Source organism: Ictidomys tridecemlineatus, chromosome 10 (genome assembly GCF_052094955.1).
Source record: "Ictidomys tridecemlineatus isolate mIctTri1 chromosome 10, mIctTri1.hap1, whole genome shotgun sequence".
In the NCBI taxonomy this organism is placed as follows: Eukaryota; Metazoa; Chordata; class Mammalia; order Rodentia; family Sciuridae; genus Ictidomys; species Ictidomys tridecemlineatus.
Genome location: NC_135486.1, coordinates 37,789,926 through 37,808,080, shown reverse-complemented (window position 1 = coordinate 37,808,080; position 18,155 = coordinate 37,789,926). Strand labels below are relative to the sequence as shown.

General features: G+C 33.3%; 1 protein-coding gene across 9 annotated transcripts in view; it reads right to left on the bottom strand.

Moving 5' to 3' along the window:
- Positions 1-18,155, bottom strand: part of Syt14 (synaptotagmin 14) — a 220,810-nt gene that overhangs the window by 62,019 nt on the left and 140,636 nt on the right. For all 9 annotated transcript variants that reach the window (XM_078022756.1, XM_078022757.1, XM_078022758.1 and 6 more), the window contains one exon: positions 14,585-15,034. In XM_078022756.1, coding sequence (XP_077878882.1) covers positions 14,585-15,034 — 450 coding nt within the window. The remainder of the gene's footprint in view (positions 1-14,584; positions 15,035-18,155) is intronic.

Here is an 18,155-nt window from a genome sequence, read left to right as displayed (position 1 = left end):
TTGTTTGGTTTCAGTTTGTTTTCAGTGCTGCAGATCAAACCCATGCCTTGGGCACGCTAGGCAAGTACTCTACCACTATATGCCAACCCCTTAATCACCTTTTTAAGGTGAAAAGGGAAGATAGGTATTAAATACTCTGAGTACAGATGTGGCTTTTCCTCATTTGGAGACAGAACTAAAAAGGTGAGTTGTCCCCTATACAAACATCCGATATGCAATTGTGAACCAGGGACACAAAAAAACTGCCAAAACCATTTCCATTTAAGGACCACAAGATAGTAACTGCTCTGCTATAATTCTCAAATCAGACAAGGCAGATGTTGTCTTGCTCATTCTCCTTCTTTATGCATTTCCCACTCTTTGAAGGAGCACCACACCTTTAGTCCCTTTTGCTACTAGAACCATTTTGTCCAAAAGAAATGACTTTCTGGGTACCACAATAATCTACTTAGACTTTTGTTCCCCTTCCTGCCCCAGTCCTGGAGATTGAACCCAAAGGTGTTCTACCACTGAGCTACATCCCCAGTCTTTTGCTTTTTATTTTGAGACAGTGTCTCTAAGTTACTCAGACTGGTCTCAAAATTGATATTCTCCTGCCGCAGCCTCACAAGTAGTTGAGATTATAGGCATGCACCACCACACCCAACGCAAATATTTTAAACATTGGATGCTTTGGCAACACTCTCAATTTGGTCCTTGATTTTTCTGAAGCCTTTGATAGCTCAGTGTTGTCAGCTCTATCATATATGGGTTGGAAACCACTCATTTGTACCTTCCAATCCCACAGATCCTTGAATGTTTATATTTGCTCTATTTCCTTTTACTCTTGCTTACAATCCTGTCTGTTCCTCTATGAACTCTTCTTTTTCTTATAATACTTTGCAGTCAAATGCAAATAGTAAATAAATTGATGTTATTAGTTTGTTTTCCCTACCCTTTTTGCCTAAAGCTGTAAGTTCATTTTTTATGTTAACTACCATCTACATTAGTTTAGGAGACAATTTTACAAAATACTTTATCACTACATAAACAGGTCACCATAATAGCAACCATAAATTCAAGTTTCATCTTTTTCTACTGCATAGCTTCAAATCAATATCATAAATATTTTGAGCTTTTGATGTAGCAACATCAATCTTTGCATCAACTTTTGTATCAAAGTAAGTTGATACTGAGATAAACAGCCCAATTTCAACAGACAGAAATTTAAAACTCTTCTACAAGAAGGGTCACTAAATATTTGTATGTAGTAATACACTCTACTGTACTAAAACATTCTACTCAGTAATTTGTCTTTCTATGAATTGTAATTAAAATTTCTAAGATTTTTATTGCATGTCTTTTGATGGATAGTGCATGGAATTAGGTTTTAAGTATGTATTTTGCTATATGTTTCTTCATGCCACTCTGAATTATAGATATTTCTTCCATTGAGTGGTTGCTCTTGGTAAATTTTATGGTAGTTTTGATACTTTTTTACTCATTTCATTGGGTATGTGTGCAGAAAAATTTTGTGGAGAAATTCCACTCAACATCTTTTTAAAGGTAGTTTATATATCAGAAATCATGCATAATAAAGGTCTCAGAATCTTTTTAAATTAAATTGAAGTTTCCAAATAGGCCCCTCCAAAATCTCTGGAAAATTACTGGCTGTAGAAGGACCACTGCATTCCAGCCCAAGCTTTTGAACCAAGAGGCCAGGAGAAACTAGCCAAATGATTTGATCTAAGTTAAGTATTTTCTTACTGGACAAGATAGCTGGATTCTGTGATCACTAAACTCTAAGTGGTAGTATTTATGATTCAATTAAAAAAATCACTGTCTTCTTCTTTCTTAAAACTTTAAGGCAAAATTTGAACATAAAAATTTAAAACCTAATTATGTAGTAACTTTCTCACAGCTATTATAGTTTCCCTTATGTTCATATTGCAACATATTAAAGTGAATGAACACTTTATTTTTAGTTTTTAAAAAATATTTATTTTTTTTAGTTTTAGGTGGATACAATATCTTTATTTTACATCTATGTGATGCTGAGGATCAAACTCAGTGCCTCAAGCACTCTAGGCGAGCACTCTTGTCACTGAACCACAACCCCAGCCCCATGAATAAACACTTTTTTGTCTATTTACTAAAAAATATTTACTGTGGAGTGTCTATAGGTCAGTAATTAAGCTAAGGGCTAGGGGTACAACAATTAAGACAGTAAGCAATTATGAAGAATTGTAAGTACTATAAAGAATTATAAAAGGAAAGGTGTTATAAGACTTATAGAAACAGAATTTGAATAAACTAGAGTTAGTGAAAGCCTCCTGGTGGAAAGGGTTTAGAATAGCAGTGACTCTGGAACAGAGTATGGGAAGCACTATGGATCAAAAAATGAAATAATAATGTTAATTATAGAGAGCTAGTTATATTTAGAAAATTGTAAAACAAGTCTAATAAGCACCAGAGCAATGGTACTTATACTGATAGTGCAGTCATAAAGAATAATAAAAGGGGAATAAATAGTCATAAACAAAGAGTCCCTGCAAATTTGATTTATATATGTTTACAACTGTGTAATGGTATTTGCTAAAGATTCCATGGATTGGTAAAGAATATCCCAACATAAAAGTAGATATTCAGTATGTTATCTGATTGCATAAGTAGTGATTTGCATATTTGATATTCAATCTCATTTCCCAGCTATTTTAAGGAGAGGTCCGCAAACTTCTGTGAAGAGCCAGAGAATAAATATTTTAGGCCCTGTGGACCATATTAATTTTCTATTTCTGTGTAACAAGTTATCACAAACTTACACCTACTTATCATATTACTGACTCTATAGTTCAGAAGTCTGGGAGAACTTAGCTGGGTTCTCTGCTGATCTCAGAAAACAAAATAAACATATCGACTCAGTTGGACTCTTATCTGGAAGTTCTGGAGAAGAATCTCTCCCAATCTCATTTAAGTGTTGGCTAAATTCAGTTCTTGTAGAGTAAGACTGAGGTTCCCATATTCTTGGTGGCAGTTGACCAGAGCTCAGCAGATGAAAAGTTGCTTTTGGGTCCTCTCAGGAGGCTCCCTCTATCTGCCTCAAGCTTTGAATATATTTTTATGCATTTCGATTTTCACTTAGAAGCAAAGAGAAAATTTTCATGTGAACAGTCTAGATCTCCTCTGACTGACTTCCCTCCTTTTTTGTTGTTAGAAGATTGAAACTGGAGTGCTTTACCACTGAGCTACATGCCTATCCTTTTTTTTTATTTTTGAGAGGGGGGTCTTGCTAAGCTGCTGAGGCTGTCTTTGAACTTGTGATCCTCCTGCCCCAGGCTCCAGAGTTGTTGGGATTACAGGTGTACATACCATGTCCAGCAATACATACTTTTAATGTCAACTTATAAGTAACCTTAATCATATCTTCAAAATCCATTTGCCATGTAACATAAGTATAGCAGCAACACCAGAGGTATAAAGGCCATGAGACCATCTTAGAATTCTGCCTACTCCAGTCTGCCCATCTGGCCCCCATGTTACCATACACTTCTTATGAGCAAAATGCACTGACCCCAGCCCAAGGACACCCAAATTTCATATCATTTCATCATCATTTCAACATTAAAAAAACTCAATATCTAAATTTAAATCTTATAATCACAAATGACAAAATTTTATCTAAACCCAAGGTGAACAATTTTAGCTCCTGGGAAAAATTCTTCTCCCTTATGAATCTGTATAATTAAAGAAACACTAACACTGCCACTAACACTTCCAATATACAATGGGAAGACAGACATAATTACAGACATTACAGTTCACAAAGGGCAAAATGAATGGCAATCACTCGTTCAAGGCAGTTATGGATGGGCAAACTATAGCCACAGTTCCCTGAATAGGTATTAAAGTTCGGGAACAAGCCTCTCTGAGTCTTCGGATCCATCTCTGTGCTCTCATTTTTCATCCTTCTTGAAAAGTAGCAAGCAGGTATCTGTTGTTAGGAAGTTTCACCAGCATGCTTCCTACCAACAGAATTTTGGAAATCCAGACCCTTGCTTTCATTTCATATTCCTGATTCTTCTTCGTTCAAGGTGCTAATGTATATGCTGATATGATTTTTTCAAGAATTTTGTAAGTCTTATATGAATTTTACAGAGGTTCCCTCCATTAAATGAAAGCCATGTCCACTAATCTTTTCAAGATAATTCCTTTATTTTTAGATTCTGCTGAAATAAATGAGGGAAAATGATCTTTAGCTTTTAAAAGCCTTTTAGTTTTTTTGTGATGATCTGAGGAACACCCTTCATTTCATAGAATGATTTTCCAGGAGACTGAGTATACTTTGCCCTTTTGATCCTTGTGAGGTTTCAGCAAAAGCTGTGCAGCTACTCTATACCATCTGTCATGGCCATTTTTGAATTTTAGCATGTTTTGCCATCTTGTCAGGGGATTTCCCAATTCATCAAGTCCTGGTTCCTTCAAAGACTTTTAACACCGTGCCTGGAAATTTCTATGGTTAAATATTCAAATTCCTCATTTGTAAGTTGCTCTTTTCATGTAACTGCAGGAAACAATTCTGCTAAGCACCTTGCCACATCATAAAAAGAATGCTCCCAGCCCTGGTCCAGAACATGTATTTCACTTCCTTTTGTCCTCTGGGCAAGGCTCTTAACGGCCACATTTCTATTAAGTCTGTTCAAGGCAACTTAGACTTTCTTGATCATGTTCTTCAGAAATTTCCCCTGACTTCTTCCTATCCTCACCTAACAGTGATTTCAAAGCCACTTCCACAGTTTTAGGTATTTGTTTGGCAGCATCCCACTTTCCAATACCAAAATCTGTATTAGTTTTCTATCACTAAAAAATGACCACAAACTTAGCAGCTTGAGACAATACTCACTTATTATCTCACATTTTTTTTTGTAGGTCAGAAGTCCAAGTAGGCTAAGCAGAATTTTCTACTGAAGAGTCTCACAAGGCTGAAATCAAAGATTTAGACCCTCCTCTGTATTTGCAGCCGCTCCTCCTGCTCCTGGCTGGCACCATCCTAAGCATGAAAAGTCCCACCCTGCCTGAACACGGCTAGTCCTCTCTGCTTCCCTGGGAGGACCAGCATGTTACCATCCCAGTTAGCAGAAGAATTCTGAGGCGGATCACCGTATACCCTGGCCCACCTGCCACACGGAAGGAGGAATAGCAGATAAGCACGCACATGTAGTAGGAGCAGAGTGACTGACCCTCAAATCCACACTGCTAGAGAGGAAGACATACAAATAACACAAAGAAACAAGGGAAGAAAGTGCCTGAAACAAACCAAACTGAAACAATAATAGATTCCATTGACAGCATAGTAGAAGAAATGTCAGAGAAGGAGTTCAGAATGTACATAATTAAAATGATCTGTGAAGCCAAGAATAAATTAAGAGCAAACACAGGAAACAATTGATGGCTCCAACAAAAAGATAAGAGAGGAAATACAGGTAGCAAAAGATTACTTCAAGAAAGAAAGACCCTGAAAAACAAAAACAAACAAACAAACAAACAGAAATCCTTGAAATGAAGGAAACAGTAAACCAAATAAAAAATTCATAGAAACTATCAACAGATTATATAACTTAGAAGACAGAATCTCAGTCATTGAAGATAAAATGTATAATCTTGAAAATAAAGTTGATCACACAGTGAAGATGTTGTGAAACCATGAACAAAACCTCCAAGAATTATGGGACAACATGAAAAGAACAAATCTAAGAATTATCAGGATAGAGAATGGCAAAGAGATACAAACCAAAGGAACGCACAATTTCTTCAATGAAATAATATCAGAAAACTTCTCAAACATGAAGAATGAATTGTAAAATCAAATACAAGAGGCTTACAGGACACCAAAGGTACAAAATTACAATAGATCCACACCAAGGCATATTACAATGAAAATGCCTAGCATAGAGAATAAGGACAGAATTTTAAAATCTGCAACAGAAAAGTTTCAGATTACATATAGGGGGAAACCAATTTGGATCTCAGCATATTTTTCAACCCCAACCATCAAAACTAGGATCCTGGAACAGCATATACCTAGCTCTGAACAAAATGGATGCCAACCAAGAATCTCATGCCCAGAAAAATTAAGCTTCAGATGTGATGATGAAATAAAAATCTTCCACGATAAACAAAAATTAAAGGAATTTACAATGAGAAAGCCTGCACTACACAATATTCTTGGCAAAATATTCCATGAGAAGAAAATGAAAAATAACAATAAAAATCAGCAAAGGGAGGAACAGGTAAATTCAATCAAAGGAGAAACCAACCAAAGCTTAAAAATCAAAAATAAACCAAAATGACTGGGAATACAAACCATGTCTCAATAATAACCCTGAATGCTAATGGCCTAAATTCATCAATTAAAAGACACAGACTGACAGATTAGATAAAAAAAAATCCAACCATATGCTGCCTTTAAGAGATTCATAGGAAAAAACATCCACAGACTGAAGGTGAAAGGATGGGGAAAAAACATATCACTCAAATGGGCCATGTAAACAAGCAGGGGTTTTCATCCTCATACAGATAAAGTGGACTTCAAACCAAATTTAGTCAGAAGAGATAAGGACATTTCATACTGCTTAAGGGAACTGTACATCAATAAGACATAACAATCATAAATATCTATGCCCCCCAAAAAGGAGCATCTACATATATCAAACCAACCCTTCTCAAATTCAAGAAACAAATAGATCACAACAAAATAAAACTGAGTGATTTTAACACACCTCTCTCACCACTGGATGGATCTTCCATACAAAAACTAAACAAAGAAACTATAGATTTCAATAATACAATCAATAATTTAGATTTCACAGACATATATAGAGTATTTCCTCCATCATCGAGCAAACATACCTTCTTCTCTAAAATAGATTATATTATATCTAATATATTATGCCACAAAGCAACTCTTAGCAAATTAAAAAAATAGAGATATTACCCTATATTCTATCTTATCATAATGGACTGAAACTAGAAATCAATGATAAAATAAACAATAGAAGCTATTCCAGCACCTGGAGACTAAATAGTATAATACTGAATGAGGAATGAATAGCAGAAGACATCAGGGAGCAGATTAAAAAAAACTCCTAGAGGTAAATGAAGGAACACTGATACAACATATCAAAATCTCTGGGACACTATGAAGGAAGTGCTAAGAGGAAAGTTCAATGAATTGAGCTCACTCATCAAAAGAATAAAAAGTCAACAAATAAATGACCTAACACTACATCTGAAAGCCTTTGAAAAAGAAGAATAAATCAACACCAAAAGTAGTAGAGACAGGAAATAATTAAAATTAGAGCTGAAAACAATTAGATTGAAACAAAAGAAACAATTAAAAATATTGACAAAATGAAAAGTTGGTTCTTTGAAAAAAAATAAATAAAATTGATAAACTCTTAGCCATGCTAATGAAGGAGAGAGAAAACTCAAGTTACCAAAATTCATGATGAAAAAGGAAATAACATGATGACACTACTGAAATACACAAGATAATTAAAAATTTATACTCTAATAAAAAATAAAATCTCGGTGACATTGACAAATTTCTAGAAACACACGATCTACCCAAACTGAATCAGGAGGACATACACAATTTAAACCGATTAATTTTAAGCAAGGAAATAGAAGATGCCATAAAAAGCCTACCAACCAAGAAAAGCCCAGGACCAGACGGATTCTCTACAGAGTTTTAAAAGACCTTCCACGAAGAACTAATACCAATACTCCTCAAATTATTCCATGAAATAGAAAAGGAGGGAACCCTTCCAAACTCATTCTATGAGTCTGGCCTCACCTTGAAACCAAAACCAGACAAAGACACATCAAGAAAGAAAACTTCAGAACAATATCCCTGATGAATATAGAGGCAAAAATTCTCACTAAAATCCTGGCCCAAACCATACAAAAACATATTAAAAATATAGTGTACCATGATCAAGTAAGGTTCATCCCAGGGATGCAAGGTTGGTTCAACATATGGAAATCAATAAATGTAACACATCACATCAGTAGACTTAAAGACAAGAATCATATGATTATCTCAATAGATGCTCAAAAATCATTCGATCAAATAAAGCCCCTATTCATGTTCAAAACAGTAGAAAAACTAGGAATCACAGGATCATACCTCAACATTGTAAAAGCTATCTATGCTAAGCCCAAGACCAAAGTCATTCTAAATAGAGAAAAATTGAAAGCATTCCATCTAAAAACTGGAAAAAGAGATTCCCTCTTTCACCGTTTCTATTCAACATAGTCCTTGAAACTCTAACCAGAGCAATTAGACAACAGAAAGAAATTAAAGGGATACAAATAGGTAAAGAAGAACTCAAACTATCACTATTTGCTGATAACATGATTCTATATCTACAAGGTCCAAAAAATTCCACCTGAAAACTTCTAGAACTAATGAATGAATTCAGCAAAGTAGCAAGATATAAAATCAATACCCATAAATCAAATGCACTTCTATATGTAAGTGATGAATCCACTGAAAGAGAAATTAGAAAAACTACCCCACTCAAAATATCTCAAAAAATATAAAATACTTGGGAATCAATCTAACAAAAGAGGTGCAAGACATCTACAATGAACATTACAGAACACTAAAGAAGGAAACTGAAGAAAAACTTAGAAGATGGAAAAATCTTCCAGGGCTCTATTGTCAGAATAACCATACTACCGTAACTGTTGTACAGATTTAATGCAATTCCTATTAAAATACCAGTGACATTCTTCATAGAACTTGAAAAAGCAATCATAAAATTCATTTGGAAAAATAAGAGATCTGGAATAGCTAAAGTTATCCTTAGCAAGAAAAGTGAAGCAGGAGGCATCACACTACCAGACCTTAAACTATACTACAGAGCAATAGTAACAAAAACAGCATGGTATTGGCACCATAATAGATATGTAGACTAATGGTATAGAATAGAAGACACAGAACCAACCCACATAAAAACAGTTATCTCATACTAGACAAAGGTGCCAAAAACTATGTTGGAGAAATGATAGCCTCTTCTCAACAAATGGTGCTGGAAAAACTGGAAATCCATATGTAGCACAATGAAATTAAACTTCTATCTCTCACCATGCACAAAACACAACTCAAAGTGGATCAAGGACCTAGGAATTAGACCAGAGATCCTGTACCTAATAGAAGAAAAAGTATCATCATCATGTAGTATTAGGCCCGGTCTTCCTTAACCAGAGCCCTGAAGTGCAAGAAACAAAATCAAGAATCAATAAATGAAATGGATTTGAACTAAAAAGCTTCTTTTCAGCAAAAGAGACAATCACTGAGGTGAAGAGAGAACCTTCACTATGGGAGCAAATTTTTACCACACATACATCAGATAGAGCACTAATATCCAGGATATAAATTAAAAAAACTTAATACCAAAAAAAAAAAAAACAAAAACAAAAAAACCAACCCAGTCAATAAATGGGCTAAAGAACTGAACAGATACTTCTCAGAAGAAGATATACAAGCAATCAACAAATACATGAAAAAGTATTCAACATCTTTAATAATTAGAGAAATGCAAATCAAAACTACTCTAAGATTTTATCTCATCCCAGTCAGAACGGGAGTTACCAAGAATACAAGCAATAATAAGTGTTGGAGAGGATCTGGGGGAAATGGTACACTCATTCATTGCTGGTGGAACTGCAAATTGGTGCAACTAATTTGGAAAGCAGTGTGGAGATGCCTCAGAAAACCTGGAATGAAACTACCATTTGACCTAGCTATCCCCCTCCTTGGTCTATACCTAAAGGACTTAAAAATCAGCATACTATAGTGACATAGCCACAACAATGTTTATAGTATTGGAATTCACAATAGCTAATATGTGGAACCAACCTAGATGTCCACCTAAAGAAACTGTGGTATATTTACACAATGGACTATTACTCAGAATTAAAAGAGAATAAAATTATGGCATTTGCAGGTAAAGGATGATGGAGAATATTATGCTTAGCAAAAATATTGTGATGCCTCCTGTTTCACTTTTCTTGCTAAGGATTCTTTGGCTATTCCAGATCTCTTATTTTTCCAAATGAATTTTATGATTGCTTTTTTAATTCCCCCAAAATAAAAGCTGAATGTTTCCTCTGATTAGTGGATGCTAATCTATAATGGAGGTGGGCATGGGAAGAATGGAGGAACTTTGGATTGGGCAAAGGGCAAGGTAGGGAGGGGTTATGAGAATAGGAAAGATAGTGGAATGAGATGGACAACATTACCCTAGGTACATATACGATTGCATAAATGGTTTAAATTGTAATGTTGCATTCTATTTGTGTACGATGAATTGAAATGCATTCTGCTGTCATGTACAACTAAGTAAAACAAATATAAAATTAAAAAAAAAGATTTAGGTGGGCTGTGCTCTTACTAGGAGGATCTGGGAAAGAACACACTTTTTTTTTTTTTCTTTTTTCTTTAGTAAGTACGGGACAGGGACTGAGAATCTGCACTTTTAACAAGCTCTTAGGCAACATTGATGTTGCTGGCCCAGGGTCACACTTTGAGAATCATTTTTCTACAGGAAACTTTAACAGGTGAACTGCAGTTCATCTATCAATTTAAAACATCTGATCCCAAGATGAAACATACCACATTTATTTGCTAAACATCAATCTTGCTGTATAGCAACTCACCAAGACTATACAAATTACTTGAAGTACATCAAGGATTTAATCAAAATTCTTATATTTTGTAACTGGAGCAATGTGCAGGAATCTTAACTATCATCCCAACTAGTCATTCCGTATAGATAATGCTATCCAGGCACTATTTGTATAGAAAGGTTTGTCTGTTATATCCATTAGAAAAATCATGGATTTTATTTTAATAAACTATAAAATAAACCTAACAGTATTTAAAAAATCAAGTAAATTGAGTGAAAAATAAAATTGGGAAGAAGAAAAGGAAAGGCTATTCCAGGCAACTACTACAGAGTGTGTAATAAAGTATTAAAAATTCAAGTGAACAAATTGGTTTTATACACTAAGAAAGAGTACCACCCTAACTAAGTTGAATATGTAAGAGAAATCAAATTATGAGAGAGTAGTAAAGGTAACTGCCAACACTCCAGTTATCAGCATGGAGTAAGAAATGACAGAAGCAAGTAAATATTAAACAATTTCAGAGTTCTTATTTGAAAACACTGGAAGTTAACTCCGACTCATAAAGTGGAATGGCAATTTATTAAAAGAATGGGGACAAACAGGAAATCAGGTTAACAGCCAAGACTCTCAAGAATAAAGTCTAAACTCATATGGCAGGACCATTGTCTTACAGGAACTTTGTTGCTGTTCCTATAGGACTCTCATGTTTCAAGGACTTTTCTTTACTACAACTGTAACTGGCCCAGCACTAACATTGTTTCTGCACCAACAAAGCCATTTTAGAGTTACTGTGGTCTCTCACCTCCAATGGCTCTGCCATCAGCTTCATAGAGACATAATATGAGCACAGTATCTTCTCTGTTCAGTTTATATTGAAGTTTCCCAGAAATGAACACAAGTAGTACAGTCTAGTCATAAAGCTCATGCTCTCCCTATGAGCAAGATTAGGAAAGTGAATTTTCTAGCTGCTCTTAGGAAGATAGAAAGCTTTAGTTGGAACTTCCCTGATCATTAGAAAGTTGTTGAAAAGGTATGAAAGAGGGAGGAAATAATACGTGCTCACCACAAAATGTGATGTATCAAGCATATAAAATGAACTTAAAATTCACTCAATTCTGTTCTTGCCTAAATCCTTTCACCATATATATTAGTAGAACCAGAGAACATCAGAGATGAATAGAACCTCATATATCATTTGTTCTAATCCTCTCATTTTACTAATGAGAAACCTGATACTCACAATGATTAGGTAATTTACCAAACTTACACAGCTATTTAGTAGTAAGAACTCATGCTTTACAACTCTCTGATGTATTTTTTATCATCAAAGAGGAATACCTTAAACTATATCTCAATGTTAAATTTTAATCTTACCCTGAAGGAAACTAATTGTTTAGTTCTCAGAAAGTCATTTTGATGGCATTTGTCTATTTCTCTCAATGTGTTGATTCAATCAGTTCTTCAAAAACTAGCTCTGAAGCTAAACTATATGCAGGACTCTATTTTATTATTATCCATGAAAAAAACCCAAGAAATTTAAAAAATATTTTAAGTGTGATTTGTGAATTCTTTGGTTGGGTTAAAACTTTCCCTTGCCAAAAGACAAATGCTCTTGTAACAAAAGCAATAGTAAGTAATTATTCAAAAGTCACTAGAATAAATATTTAATTATGAATATAACCCTTATACACACATTTTTACATCTAACAAAATTAGAGCCAAACTCACCCAGGTAAACTATGACAAGATTCCTCCATGTAATATTAAAATTTAAGCAAAGAGAACATTACATACAGAAAATACATATATTCTATCAATATTTATAACAAGACAACTGACACTTATGAGTGTTAACCTCACAACCATGGTGTTTCAGTAGCTGTAAAACAAACAAGATTTTAAGAAAGTGAAGAAAGAAGAAAGCAAGAGAAAAGAAAAATTATAGGTATTAAATTTGAGAAACATGTCAGTGCAGAAGAAACATTTTCTAAGAGCAGAAGATGGTTTTGTTTAGATGTGAACATTAAATCTTAGAAGCTTCTTATCTAGAACTTTTTAAAAACTCTTCTTGTAAGTATTCTAAAGAAATTTACAATATTAGTTGGCTAAAAAAAAAAAGATTATAGAATCAATGACTATAACCTAACACAAGCAACACAGGTGTATACAGAAATTTGACCAGAGATAAGACCATATGTTTAGAGCTTCATTTTCTTTGGACAATGAATATAATGAATATGGAATCAGAAGAAAGATAATTTAAAATAAATAAAGCGATATAAAATACATACCTCTTGATGATAATCTTTCTCTTCTAATTTAAATCAGTGGCAGTTATTTGTATAAAATACTATGTTTTCCACAGAAAAAATAGTTATCACTCAGACCAAATAATAAAAATTTAAAAATCACATTAATAACTATAGAATATTCAATTTTATGAAAATTTATACTTTCCTCAAAGATATATTATCTAAATTTTCTTTTTATTTCTCTTGTTATAAACTGCTAGTGTCATTTAAAAAGACATTCTCCTAAAAAAAGTAATTCTTAAAATTTGATGTGATAGTAAGCTATTAATTCTATCAATAAAGCTTCTTACATTGTAAACACACATGGGGATATATGTGTGTACACACACACACACACACGTTTACCACCATCTTTTTATTTTTACAGATGCTGAAATCATCTAGTTAAATTGTATAGTCTGACTGTGAATGAAAGTCCCACAAAATCAAATACTATCTGATGTAAATGCAATGAAACCTTAACCTTGAACTTATGCTTACACGTTTAAAAGTCTTAAAACAATGCTAAAATATAATATCTTTATTTTTAAATTTAAATCCATCCTGACATAGATACTGCAAAAATGCTTTTTGTTAAATATAACAGGTATAAATATAAATCACAATTTACACTTATAGCACATATAACAGATTTTCTCATAATCTAAATAACTATGTGGCATAATGTGCCTCCTTGGTTTAAACAAATAGTGCAGACACTTCTCTCCTGTGACATGCAATGCTTTATGGGAATTTAGTTAAAAATATGATTAGAAAAAAAAATATGATTAGAGATTTGAAAGTGAATAATCTGGAAAAAAAAGTGAAAGCTGGTTGGAAGTCTTTAAGTTAAAAGTATTCACGCAGAAATGCTTCAAAATATTGAAAATACAATGAGGTCATAGTTTTTGAATTTTTAAAATAATTTCACCGCAGTTGTGGAAAGATAATAACTCATGAGCAGAAAATTTCTGCAATATAGCAAACAAGACAGAAGGATAAACAGATTTTAATTGATCACCTAGTTTTAACCTGGAAAAAAATTTAATTCTATAAATAGTTTAGATTACATCATAATCATTTAATACATTTTCAAGAAAGGGACAAATCTAAGACCATTGGCTAGAAAGGGGATAGAATAAAATACATAAATCATATATCACTGAGAGCAGGAGCAGAAATATTATAGGCAGAGCAGAGCCCTGATTGCAACAATTCCATAGCCAATAGCTTTAAAGGTCACCTCTAACAATACCATATAAACCCCTAGACAGCAGCAACTCTGGGGCATACCAATTGGAACCCCTCTCTCTGGGAGCTTCACTTCCTTTCTGTTTCAAAAATAAATTCTGTTACTTTACTCTCACCCTGAATTGTCCATGGGTCTCATTCTTCATAACTTCAAGAAAGAACCTATACCTCATCATCTTCAAAAGGAACTTTAATAGAAAAGAACAAAAATTATACCTACCTATCCAAGGCCTAGAAATTTGTATAAAGGTATGATTACTATGCAAACAATATGGTGACAAACTTATTGCTTCATTATAGATTTTAAAAAATTATATATATTATATTCCATAAACTTACATTGTATTGAGGTCATATGATGAGATACTTACAGAATGATTGTAAGAAGGTTCCAGTATCACAGGTAATGACATTTTTCCTTGAAGATTCAATTTTGTTAAATAAAAAATCTTTTCCCCCACAATCTTTTCTTTTTTCATGCGATGTACACCATAAAGTCTAAACCGAACTGCATAATTTCCAATCATCTCAGATTCAACATGATTAAATTTGAATGTTTCTGTGAAGACAGGGCATGGTCCTCTCTGGATGCTGGTTTTTGCTCTCTGTTTCTTTATAGGTAGAAGAACAAGGTGTACTTGCCATGAGTTGCCACCTGTCCTGTTATATGTTGGGATGTCTGTGACAGCTGTCACTGTTACCAAAAGCTTCTGTTCTTGTGAGTCATAGTCAAAAGTCACATCCAGTGTGCCATATTTAGCTTCTGGCTCAGGATCAAAAGGTTTAGGAAGCTGTGAAGATGATCCTTGAGCTGACATATCCTAGGAAAAGCAAATTAAAATGTTTTCAATTTTTAACTCTATTATTTAATCTAGCACATAAATGCCTGATATTTCTTTATGAGGATGATGGGAAAACAATTTTAATTTGCCCTCAAAGAAAAAGTATAATTAGCAGCCAGCTACAATCAAAATCTACCATATAGGGCCAGAATGTTAGAAATGGTAAGTTAAACTAGAACACTTATTAAATAAAGACACATTTAGAATGTACTCTACATCATTACCATTTTGAGAAAGTTGGACATATGTTTTACAATTAAAAATTTTAAATATATTTTATTGTTATTTCTGTTCCTTTAGTGAGATACTAATAAATTTTACCTTCACACTATAAAGAACACAACCAGCAACTCAATATTAAACTGCAGAGTAAGTGCACATAAATAAAGTATAATGCTATTGAAAAATTTGTTTCCATTTTTAGAACTTGTTATACAATTTCCCATCTATGAAAGAACATAAACCTATTTCGATTTAAAAACCAAAGGAAATGTGAAATATGGAAGTATAAAAAGGCCTCAAATATTTTTGCAGCTAAGTATCCTCCAAATTTCAGACCATATTACTTCAATTGTTAACTAAAATTAAAAACAATATATTATTTTCCAATATTACCTATTGTTGAAAATGAAGAATACACATTTTAAAAGTTGAATACTGGAAACTATACATACTAATTATGACATTAAAAGAAATTATAACCATTAGTTGTCTCAAATTCCTGCCAGTCTAATTGTCTGGAATACATTTGGGAGTTTCATATAGTTACCAACAATGTCAAAGCCAGGTTTTTTACCTTAAATATGTCACGTGTTCAGCATGTGTTCAGTGCTCACTGTGGCAATGAATACTAATGCCCCACAGTCTTCCTTCTTTCATTTACTCAAAAGAACATTTTTTTTCTATGTTTTCCCTGAGCATTCCAATGTTAAGAATGTGAAACCCTATAACTAATTAGATCAAATTTTAAAAATTTAAAAAAAGAATGTGAAACCCACAATTTAAAGGGTATAACCTTAACAGATAAAAACTACTATTTGCACTCTTCAAACAGGAAACTAGCAAACAATCATTCCCTTTCAAGGTGCCTGGATCAAAGTTTTAGAAAAACTTAGCTAGCAACAGAGTCACATAAACTCAATAGAGTTTATAAACTACTTGCCACAGATTTCTTCTGTGCCCTCTTCCCCTCTTTTAGTTCAATCATGTATCTAAGACACCTGCAACCTGGATTAAACCAAGAGGAAAGACTTTTCTAATTGACACATATTATCAATTATAGGGTTACAATAAATTCGAAAAATAAAATTTTTATATTAACATTATATCCTATACTTGCATAGGTTATTAATGTTCTATATCAAAGTACTTATGTAATGTAGTTTTGCTAAATTGTTTGATTATATTCTGTGATACTATAAAAGACACAAAACTAAGTAGAGGAAACTCAAAAATAAGTGTTAACAAAGATAGCAAGTCAGCAGCTTCTAAAATTTATGGGTAAAAATATAGGCATTAACTATAGATAATGTGTAAGGAAAGCAACTTGTGAGACAAGACAGAATTCATGATATATTAAAACCGTAACTAATAACTGTAGTAATTAATAATATACCAAAAGAGTAATTAGTAACGGTAGTAATTAATAATATACCAAAGATAGATGAATTAATTAGAAATTATGATGAAACAAATGACTATTACCTATAGAAAATGATGGAAAACCCAAGTCATGAACATGTTGTCTCTGAGATAAGAGCTTTGTCTCCCATGTTTCTACTTAGGAAATGCAGATAAAAATCTGTATTCATGTAGTAGGCTCACTGGCAAGGTCCAGTGGTGGTCAGGTGTACTTGCTTCTAAAGCAAGTGTGTACTGCTGGGTCTTGATACCCTTATTTAAATCTCGACTCTGGTATTTGTTACCATACGATAAATAGGAATGTTGATGGAACAAAGACAGTGGAACAGGATATATGGGCACTGTATAAACCATGATGTGGCCTTGCTACCTATACCTACCAATATCCTATAATGACAGAGGTAAGTGTGTCAATGTACCTTACCATAATCCTCTTACTTCTTGCTTTGTATCTGAAATAAATTTAAACACATGCATACATAAGTGTGCATACACATGTAATTTAAGCATCTTAATTTGGTCTGAGTCTCTTGTGATGACTTGCCTCGTGGTATGTTAGAGGATACCACTACATTCAAGTAATTTCACACACAACAATTTAGATTAAGAATGGCAATATAATAACAGTTGTTAAGAGCATCATTTTTGTGGTCAGACACACCTGGGTTTGAATTATAGTTCCACTAGTTAAGAGCTGCATGTACTTGGGCAAATTGCTTAACTCTCTCAGTCTTACTGTTTTCACTGGTGAAACAGAAATATAACTTCTGAGGATATGCTTGGTAGAGCTAAATGAGCTGACTATGTAAAGTTCACAGCAAAATTCCCAGGACACCTTTGATAGTTGTTACTATTATTAATTTTAGAATCTAGGCTTCACTGTTAGCTTGCTGTGTATACAGTTTGAAAAGTCACAAAGCAGCGATCTTAACTTTGTTTATGTGATAGAACACAAACATTCCTTGTGGAAAATCATAAAACACTAATACATTAAATTTAAAATATCAATGTAGAATTTTCTTCTAGGTCAGATATATTATAACATCAGAAATATTACAAAAATATTAGCAAAGCGCTTTTTAAAATTATAAAAAAATACTCCCAAATTAAAGAAATTCTATCTATAACTTAATTATTCTGTGTGTTGGGAAATTACTTCCTTATTTAATTTTGACAGCAAAGCAGAAAATTTACCTAGTAGAGAGACAAACATACTGTATGCTTTCAGGAATGCTGTCAGGAACAAAAGTTGTAAAAGCTTACACTCTAAAACTATCAAAACAAGTAAATCCTAAAAATAAATACTACCTTATGAAAACACCTTACTGTTCTAGTTTTTAACAAATCCAATGGCAATACTTTGAAATAGCAAAAATTACTTTTTCTATTATTTTCACGTTTTTGTTACAAAAAAAGTGACTTAAATTTAACCAACTAACCACTCTGGATACATGATACT